We start from the raw sequence: 10,735 nt of genomic DNA, 5'->3' as shown, positions 1-10,735 counted from the left end.
TCTCCTGGTTGAGCTCTGATCATCTAGTCATCCGGTCCAGGTCACGTGGGTACTATCTGCAAGTGTGGGTGTTCTTGTGCACATGCCCTCTCTTCCCATCAGGAGAGTATTATGTTTAAAGACGGATCTTGAAATGCTCTTTTTGATGATGAATGTGATGCAATTCCTCTTCAATCTGCCATTTCAGGCATAGTAACCCATGCAACTATCAGATTTGAAATGGTCAATACCAGTTCACTGCAGCTCACCAATGCCTATGATATCAGTCTTTATATGTTACATTTCATTTTGACAACTTTGAACTTTCCTAGATTCCTATTTTGTGCATTCCATGTTCTGACTGTAAATGGATGTTTATAACTGTTTCTCCTCAATTTGAGTTGTACCCCATCAGCAAATGAAGATCTTGAAAGTTTTACTCCATTTGATTCATCATGTTCAACTCTACTTTGCGAAGGCAGCTCTTTCCCAGTCGTCTTCTGAGAGCGCCTTCCAACACAAGGGGCTCATCTTCCGGCGCTGTATCTAGTGCTCTTCATTATGTTTCAATATTCAATATTCTGGTACTATCGGACAAGTGTTCCACTGCTATTTATAAGGTTTTCAGCGCAGGTACACATTCAGAAGTAGTGAGCCCCTCCTTCTTCCTAGTCTGTCTTCATCTGGAGGCTCTGCTAAAGCTGTCCACCATGGGTGACCTGCTGGGATTGAAACACTGTAGGCATAGCTTCCAGCATCACAGCACTACGATAAACTGACAGACCCCATTTATTACAGAGTACAACTGCTCTATAGGGTTTTCTTAGCAGTAATCTGTATAGAAGCATATCACCAGGCTCTTCTAGTGTGTGTTTTGGTGGTCTTAAATAGCCAACCTTTAGATTAGTGTTTTTGCCCAGTTGGTTCTGATCCCTAGGACCCCCTTGTCTAGGGTTTCTGAGGCTGTAAACCTTTGCAGCAGCAGAAAGCCTCATTTTTCTTCTGCTGAGTGGCTGGTGGACTTGAGCCACTGACCTTGTGGTTAGCATGCCAATGCTTATCTTACAGATCTACCGTGCTCCCATCATGTTAGTTGTTGTTGTTAAGTGCTGTTGAGTCGGTTCCAACTTATAGCGAACCTGTATGGGGTTTCAAAGGAGTAGCTGATGAGTTTGAACTACCGACCTTGTGGTTCAAACTAACCCTGCATCCAGTGTTAATCCCACAGTGCCACAGTTGAGTGCAAACCATTTATGTCACCAAGGGACCTAGCCGGTGGTGGTTGTGTGCCATGGAGTCAGTTCCAACTCTTAACAACTCCGTACAGGATTTCCTTGGTTGTTAAATCTTTACGGAAGCAGAAAAACTCATCTTTCTCCCATGGAACCTCTGGTAGTTTTGAACTGCTGACCTTGTGGTTTACAGCCCAACTCATAACATACTATGCTACCAGCTTCCTTAGAGACCTAGATATACAATCCCAAATTAAAATATACAGTTTAGAATTTTCATCTGAATTCCAGACTATTGACATATCTTCATCTGGACATTTCAAAGGCATGTCAAGCACAGTACGTTCCCTAGTACTTTCCATTTTCATTGCTACTACCCTAATCCAAAAGGAGCTCTAGCTCTAGTAGCATAGTGGTTTATGAGTCAGGCTGCTAACCTCAAGGTCAGCAGTTTGAAACTACCAGTGGTTCCATGGGAGAAATATGAGGCTTTCTGCTCCCATAAAGATTTACAGCCTGGGAAACCCTATACTTGTTCGCTATGAGTCGGAACTGACTCCACGGCACATAACCACCACCACCCTAATCCAAAAGGAGCTCTGGTAGTATAGTGGGTTACGATTTGGGATAATAACCACAAGGTCAGCAATATGAATCTACCAGTGACTCCAGAGGAGGAAAATGAGGCTTTCTGCTGCTGTAAAGATTTAGAGCCTTGGAAAACCCGTATAGGGTCACTATGAGTTAGAAATGACTTCATGGCACATATCACAACCACCCTAATCCAGCCACTATTACCTCCAGTGGGAATTACTGCAAGTCTCTTAAGTGGGACTTTCATTTCTACTCCAGTTCTCAGAGACCTTTTACAAACAATTATATCATACCAGTTTACTGGCTTCCCACTGATGCTCTTTGAAAAGTCCACCACAATACTGTGGTCTACAAGGTTGCCTACATGAAGTAGCCCTTACCTAACCGACTTCTCTAACTTTATTTCATACCACTTTCCCTTTCTCAGCTATTACCCAGCTTTCTTTCAGTTCATCAAGCAGGAAGAAATGCTTCAGGGATTTGGCACAAGCTATCCTGTTTACTGGAGACCTCTTCATAACCCCAGCTTTTACTCAGTGTCTATATGTTTCAGTGTCATCTGGAGGCCATCCCTAACTATCCTACCTAAAGCAGTCATTCTGCCCACTTCTATCTGACACTCTGCCGCTTATCTGATGTATGTCCTCCTCTCTCCAACCAGAACGCAAGCTCCACAAGATCAGGGATTTCTGTATTTAGTCATCGCATCATTCCCTGTTGTTGTTAAGTGCCGCTGAGTCAGTTCTGACTCATGACCTGGTACAGGATTCCCTAGGAGTAACTGGTAAGTGTAAACCACCAATCTTGTGGTTCAAACTGACCTCACGGTCTTGGCGCTTTACCCTACAGTGCTACACCAGCACTCCTAGCATCCTCTAGCACTTAACAAAACTTATGATTTGTTGTTGTTGTTTCAGCGCCGTTGAGTTGATTCCAACCCATAGTGAACCTGTATAGGGTTTCCAAGGAGCAGCTGATGAGCTTGAACCACTGACCTTGTGGCTCAAAGTGACTTTGCAGTCCAGTGCATTAATCCACAGCACCACACCAGGATGTTATTTACTAAATTAGTATCTCATGGAATGAAAAAGAAGCTTTAGAAGTAAAACCAGAATACAATGGTATTTCAGATGCCAACCAGAAGAAATTCAAGAATGGAAAGGCCAAACTGTTGTCAGATAAGCCTAGCCATTTTTGGCCGTGTTGTCCCTTCCTAGTGAGCTATCTGGTGTCCTGGTATGGCATTGTGGGTTAATGCGATGGACTGTAAAGTCAGTTTGAACTGCCAGGTCAGTGGTTCAGGCTCACCAGCCATTCCTAAGAAACTCTATACAGGGTCTCTATGGGTTGAAACTGACTCAATGGCACTTAATAACAACAGCAAGTAAGCTATCTATACGTGCCTCAATCAATGATTTTAGAATTCCAGCCATTCAGTACCCACACCAACTTGGAGAAAAGGCTTTTTTATGAGTTAGGTGAAACCTTTACATTTAAGAACCTTTTCAAATTCTGAGGGCTAATTCCTGATAATCTCCATTCTTATGGTCTCAATAGGTCAAAGCTCTTCTGGTTAGTACTCATTGCTTAAAGACAAATTACTTTGTAAAGTATATTCTGATCATGATCGTATGAAACAGCTACATTCATCTCCAATCACTGCTCTATGAGTAAAATCCTCATGAAATCACACAACGAATTGAGTCTACTAAGGAGCTCTGGTGACACAATGGCTAACTGAAAGGTCAGTGGCTCAAAACCACCAGCAACTCAGTGGAAGAAAAAGCCTAGCCATCTGCTCACCTAAGATTTACTAGGAGACCTATGGAGCACTTCTACTCTAGACTACAGGGTCAATATAAGTAAGAATCAACCAGACAGCATACGCAACACATACACCGACAATGAAGTAAAGCAGGATATCTGGAAGGTAAATTTGCTGACCAATAAACAATGCCACTGCTCACTGTGTTCTGCTCATTACTGTTTACTCACGGCCAAAGCCAGTGTCTGGCACATAGAAGGGCTTGATAAACATTTATTTAATGACTGTTGAGCGCTTTGTTTGAATAGCAAGCGCAGGATTCTCTCAGAGAGTGTGGAGTTGATGATTTGTGACCAATAAGAAGAGCAATCTATTCAATTTCCCTCTTGTCAAGTTCCATTAACATTTAGGTGCCAGCAGTTTCAGGAATCCCAGGACTGCTGCTAACAGAATCACAATTTGCTGTTACACTGGAAACATGATTTCAATGGAATGACTTTCAAAAAGCCACCAGGTAGTTGGAATCACTACAGAGAAACCACCTTGGACTCTTAGGAAATTTAAACCGAAATGGGCCAGTGAAGACACAAGCGGTCCATTATGAAACAATGTCGATGCCTTGACAGTCTAAAGGTAAGCAAGTTTCACATAGAGCTTAGTCAGAAAGAAAAAAAATTAAAACAAAAAAATGATATCCACTGCCATGAAACACAAAACTTCTAGTTTGGGAGAAAGCAATTTCTAAGCAAGCAGCCTAGAGCTTTGACTCATACAAAGAGACTTCAAAAATTTCATGGGAAAAAAATGGAATTAAAAGATAGTGGAATTTGATAAAGGAAATGAGTGTAAATCGCTACAATTTAATGAACTTGACCTATACTCATGGATGTAGTAGCTCCAAATGCCAACTAAGAGGGAAGTAGTCTTCACATCAAGTATCAATGCTATCCCCTTTGTACACAGGGTAGATAGGGATGGGCAACCTAGACATTGGCTACCTAAAATGAGGGGGCAATAAAGGCACGAAATGACTCGCTTACAAGGTTTCAAGAGGGAGGTTAAGTTTAAGAGTGTGAGGGGGAAGGTAGTGTCCCTACTGAATAGTTTTCATCTTGTCTAGTTGGGTTTGGTGAAAAGAGATGGGGATAAGATCTGATTCAACAGTAATTGTTATCATGACTAATAGTAACAGTGACTGTCACAACTGTAAAGGTAGACGTTTTGTAACAAAAATGGGGCAGTAGTTAATGTTACAGTCCAGAAACAGAGGACCATCAAGAGAATAGAGAGAATAAGCAGAATGTGGGACCCTATCCAGAGAAGCAGTGACACCAGAGATGGAGGCAGAGATGAGGACATGGAAAGAGGGAGCAGCTGAGCACTCTGTACTCATGGAAAGAGAGGGACTGGGTGCTGGTGGCCAGGAAGCAGGCTTGCAGGATGTGCCCTTTGGTTGTTTAAATTATTTGTTTCTGTGTACACCCCTCCCCCCGCAAAAAAAAACCCCAAACCAAAACAAAACCGGTAATGGAAGCAAATACTGTTGAATGATAATGCACGGAGGAGATTGTAATCATGGCAATGAAATGATATAAGGCCAATGCCCTCCCATGTAAACAAACTATCACTCAGTTCACAATAAAAACTTACACACACAAAAGAAAAGATAGTGGAATTTTTCCATGAACTTTTTGAAGCACCTTCATATGCACAGGATTCTTACTGACAGACTTTTCTGAGTAATACCATTTTAAACTTCTCATTAAATTTAGTAGACTATTAAATTTAGTCTACTAAGATCCAGAAAGGTATTTTCCATATTTAGTTTTTGCCCATCTTAACTTGGGACAGATACACTATGTTTGGCCCTGTTAGAAGAAACTTTGAAAATGCCGTATCTCTGAGTAATGTAATTTTAAATAGAGGAGTAGTAAAACGAGCACTTCAAACTAGATGTTATTGAAGTTATTTGCATCTCAGGTCCAACAAGAGCTGAGGAAAACGATACAGCTCAAGTCTTAATAATATGAAGGGTTTCAAAAAAATTCGTGGGAAAATGCAGTATTCTGTTGATTCCATTTTTCCACAAACTTTTTGAAGAGTCCTCATATACTTGGAGGTTTGATGAGCTATGAAAGATTTTATTGTTTTAGGTAGCCTTGAATAGCCTGGTCTTATTTAATACTAGGGTTTTCTGCTAATATAGGATTTAATTATCTCCCAAAGCAAACACCAATACTGAAAACAAGAATCTGTAATTGTAGTTGTAGGTATGGAATGTAGACAAAATTTGTGCATCTTCTATAATTATGATGTTGGACTACACCCAGAAGGAAATGCCACTGAAAAGTTATTGGAGGTCTTCAATAGCACCATTTGGGAAAAGAAGTGAATGGCCATCACAAAAGTTACTAAACTTTTGACAGCTTAGTCATCAAAACCTTCAACTTTATCACTGAAGTATTCATTCACCGTTTTTGTACTAGTTAGATTTTGATCTGTTGGTCCAATCTCCAAGCCCAAGAAGGAATACTTTCTACAACATTTCTGAAAGATGCCAATCCAGCCATTGCTTGGAGACTTCTAGCCAGTTCCAACGCTGAATGGATTGTTAAAGGCAGTCTTGCTCCTTGTAACCTTTCATCTTCTCATTCTAGTTTAGACTGCTACAATATACAAATCATATCTACTCACTCTTCTACATGACTTCCACATATATAAAAATAGTAACACAGTATTCCTTTAACTCAACGGAAAGCAACCCTAGTTTTTGATATCTATTATGTTTGATAAATTCCAGATGCTCTAATTCCAATTCTCTCCTCTGAATAAAATTTCCCGTTATGCAATTGACATAACTGAAGATAAATTCCAAGCTTGACTGGTTTAATGGACATAGGCCTACTTCCCATGACCGAGTGTTGCTGTTGTCAAGTGCCGTTGAGTTGGTTCCAACTCACAGCAACCCTATTTATAACAGAAAAGTTGCTCAGTCCTGCAACATCCTCACTGAATATACAACCATTGCAGCAAAAAAACCCTCTACAAGCAAGTTCTTTTTCAACTTGGAGATCTGATGAGCTATGAAAGAGTCTCTCTTTTCATAATCTCCGCACCTGGAAGGGAGCCCTGAAGGCACAGTGGGTATGTGGTAGGCTGCTAACCAAAAGGTCAATGGTCTGAACTAACCAGCTGCTCTACAGGAGAAAGATGTGGTAATCTGCTTCTCTAAAGATTTCAAACTTGGAAACCCCAGGGAGCAGTTCTACTTGGTCCTATAGAGCTGCCATGAGTTAAATTTGACTCGATGGCAATGTTTTAGAATATACTTGGACTCCTTGAAGCCAATAAAAGGCTTTACATTTTTCTCTACTGGTATTTCTGCATACCTTAAAAATACTTACGTCTATGAAGCCATGGAACTCTCCTTTCCTTCCCGCAGAGTTCCAAGACTTCAGGGACTGCAACGCATTTCAATTTTTTGCTATAACACACACTACTAGAATGACTATCTCCCATATTTTGTCACCTCTTCATTCATCAGAAAGAAGTTCAGAGAAGGTCCCCCTTCACTGAAATCTGCTGTTTTCTAGGGGATTGCACTGTCAAGAATTTCGGATTTTAGCAACATTAAAGCTGCAGTCTCCGTACTACCAACTTGCCTCTACAAGTTTGGGATGTATCACACACAAAAATCACTCATATCCTTTGTGTGTGTGGCGGGCAGGGGAAGGGCAGAGTGGTGGTGGTAGATTAGAGGAAGCAATTTTCATTATAATTGTTCTCATAAGAAATAACTTCTTAAATCATACTTAGCTAGGAGTATATAACCTAGTTTAATAATAAAAAATACTTAACAGAAGAAAAAATCTTGTCAGTTTTATTTTTATTATCTTTCTCACTAACATAAGAACTTAATTTATTTGGGGCTGGCAATCAGTCTTTTGATTGAAATATATTTTTTAGATTAAAGATAAAACCAAATTTTTTTTTCTAAACCATTCTCTTAGGATTCATTTTCACTACTAATGTTCTCCGGGAATCAAAACAAAACAAAAAGCATGCTTCCACCCTAATAAAACTTCCAAACTTTAATCAGCTAAAAATTGAAAAAGAGGGAGTTTCTTTTCAGAAGTGTGCTCTATAATGTAAATACAAGAAACTGGTTGATTAGGCAGTTACAAGTACCCCCACTTCTGTTGAACTTTCAACAGTATGCTTACATGTACATTATCATTATAATTTACTACCTATACAAGAGACTATAAAACATCTTCTTTTAGAGCAGGAGATGATGTAGCTGGATGTTCCTATTTAAAACCATTTATCAACCATTTAGAATGAATTTACAAAGCCTTTTTAAAAATCTCATACACCTAGTCTAAATGCAGGTCTTTAAAAAAAGCTTTCAGTTGAAGGCAGTCAGTAACGTTTATTACTCCTTTTTATAACTGAAATGTTTAATTTATGACCTTTTTATAAACTGAAATGTTTAATTTGATAACTGGACTAGGTTGGGTTGTGGGGTATTGGCTAAGTTGTGGGGTAAACTGGTTCTTAAAATATTAGGTTTTCCATTTTAATGTGAACAAACACCATGAAATCTATGTAAAAGGTGCTTTGAAAAGTTGGGCGGAAATTGGGGCTGGAATGAAGGTAGGCAACAAGGTTAATAAAGCTTAAACCTCTAAATATTACTATTCTCAGATATGAACTCATTAATACACAAAATTCTTGAAAGGTAGCAATGAAAACCTTCCTTGGCTATTTTTATCCACATATCAAGGAACAGAACCTAAGTAACACTACTCTTTGGATTATGTGTCAGTTGGCGTGACAGTTTGCCAAATCAGTTGTTTGAATGTTGAATACATGATCAAATAGGCCAATTCAAGTTGGCTGAGGACAGGTAGCACTGACTGTCACATTTCAGCAGAATGACTAAAAAGGTGAGATTTGGCTGTCCCAGTCCATTGTCCACCAGCTATTTCTAGTTTACCATCAGTGATTTCCCAAACCTCCTACTCTCAAAGACACTCTAGAGTGGGGACACAACGAAGGTACAAGGGATCAAGAAGTTTACCTCCTGGTCGTATTTATATTTTAAATCAGGAGCAGATTAAAGCCAACCAATTTCCAATTGATAGTTGCCTTCCAGTTGATTCCGAGTCATGACAACTCCATGTGTGTAGAGAATAACTGCTCCATAGGGTTTTCAAGTCTGTGATCTTTCAGAAGCAGATTGCCAAGTCTGTCTTCTGAGGCACCTCTCGGTTAGTACTTACCGGGCTAATACCCAGAGACTTCCTACAATGCGTAGAAAGTGCAAAAGCACTGTCTATAAACAAGGCAAGCTTCCTATGTGCTTAAAAAAAAAAAACCAAACATATGTAATACACAAAATAAACACCATGATTATCAGATATGAGAACCTATTCCTACTTTCAATCATGCCTACTCAATGGAGGTTAAAGATAGCTACAATCGTTCTCAAAGTAAACAATCATAGCTGTTTTAAGTAAATAAGCAATGTTCTGTACTTTAAATTTAATTGAAGAATTTAGCTATTTTAACTAAGTCAGATCTCAGTTTTCACTAATTTACCTATTTCCACTATTACTCTGTCTAGAGCCTTGGTAATAATGAGCGTTGTTGTGAAGTGCCCTTACATCAATTCCGACTCACAGCGACCCTGTACAGGGTTTCTGAGGAGCAGCTGGTGGGTCTGAACCGACCTAGCGGTTACCAGTCCAGTGCTTATCCTAATGCGACTGATAAATCAATTAACTCTAATTGATGTCAATGGCCAATTTAGCTAGTCCTACTAAATTACTTGCATTTTACAAGGCCTTTACCCCCTTAGTCCCTGGGTGACACAAAAGGTTAAATGCTACTTGGTTAGTAGTTAAGACTACTAACCACAAGGTTGGAGGTTTGAATCCACCGAGAGGCACCTGGAAGACAGGCCTGGCAATCTGACTTGCAAAGGTCACAGCCTTGAAAATGCTATGGACCAGTTCTATTCTGCACACATGGCGTCGCCCGAGTCGGAATCCACAACAAAACGATCTCTTAACCAAACAGAACTTGCAACTGGATAGTGGAAACTGCAAGAGAACAGGAGATTTTGGAGAGAGTTTGTTTTTCAAATCACAAGGCTTAGTAACTATATCCCCTACTCTCAGGATGGCAAGACCGGAAGTTGGCACAGGTATTGTTGAGACTGTAACACAAAGCCAAAATAACAAAAAAGCGTCCAGTAAGCGCAGCACGCTCACCGCCTAGCCACCAATCTCTTCAACTCCCACTCAACAAGAGTGAGATCTCCAAGATCCGATTCCTCGGGGGCGGGGGGAAGCTGGGGACAAAGACGCACTGTGTGGGGTTTTCTGGGCCTAAGGGCCCGGGAGCCCAGGCCGAGGCACAGGTGGGGTCTGGAGGACAGCGAAGCGGCGCTGGCCCCGTTTACCTGCGGCGAAGTGGAGCGGGGTGGACTTCCTGCCCGCCGTGTCGCGGCTGTTCACCTTCTCAGGAGTCACCAGCCTCTTGACTCGCTCTACGTCCCCGTTGCGACACGCCTCGAACAGCTCGCGGGCAGCCGGCTCCACGGCGTCGACCGCCGCGCCCGCGCAGGCCGCGCCCCCGCCGGCGCAGCGGCGGCCCGACATGATCCTGGCCACCGCCGCCGCCAACAGTAGCGCCAGCAGCGGCAGCAGGAGCCCCGGCCCTGCGAGCAGGAGGGCGAGGCCCCCCGGTGGAGACGCGCTCAGGGCCCGGGACGCTCGGCTCCTTGCTGTCACCGGGCCCCGCGCAGTCCCATGGTCAGTCCGCCGCGCGATCCCCGCTCGGCCCCGCGCCCCCGGGCTGCCTTGAGGCGACGGAGACAACACTAACTCTCCGTCTGAGCCCCGAAGCAACGCGGCGGCGGAAGCTGGCAGGTCCCCTCTTGCCAGCTCTGCGGATTCCAGGAGCGCACGTGACGTGGTCGCGCGTGCGCAGTAGCAATAGACCAACTGGGCAGGTTTGGGTGAATCGGGTCGCGCAGAGGGGTTTGTGGGAAGTGTTAAGCGGGAGCCATTGGCGGTGAAAAAAGGGGCTTCGTTCCACCGCCATCTTTGTGTTAGAATTTGCAGACGCTGAACAGCCGTATTTTCATGACCTTTCC

At 42.2% G+C, this 10,735-nt stretch overlaps 1 protein-coding gene across 1 annotated transcript in view; it reads right to left on the bottom strand.

The window, feature by feature from the left end:
* TNKS2 (tankyrase, TRF1-interacting ankyrin-related ADP-ribose polymerase 2) overlaps positions 1 to 10,497 on the bottom strand; it is a 79,085-nt gene extending 68,588 nt beyond the window's left edge. The window contains exon 1 of the mRNA XM_006831134.1: positions 10,040 to 10,497. Within this exon, the coding sequence (XP_006831197.1) occupies positions 10,040 to 10,238 (199 nt within the window). The 5' untranslated portion in view covers positions 10,239 to 10,497. The remainder of the gene's footprint in view (positions 1 to 10,039) is intronic.
* Positions 10,498 to 10,735: the final 238 nt, after the last annotated feature.

The sequence above is a fragment of the Chrysochloris asiatica genome, unplaced genomic scaffold (genome assembly GCF_000296735.1).
Source record: "Chrysochloris asiatica unplaced genomic scaffold, ChrAsi1.0 scaffold00003, whole genome shotgun sequence".
Lineage (NCBI taxonomy): Eukaryota > Metazoa > Chordata > Mammalia > Afrosoricida > Chrysochloridae > Chrysochloris > Chrysochloris asiatica.
This window is presented reverse-complemented; position numbering and strand designations above follow the sequence as displayed.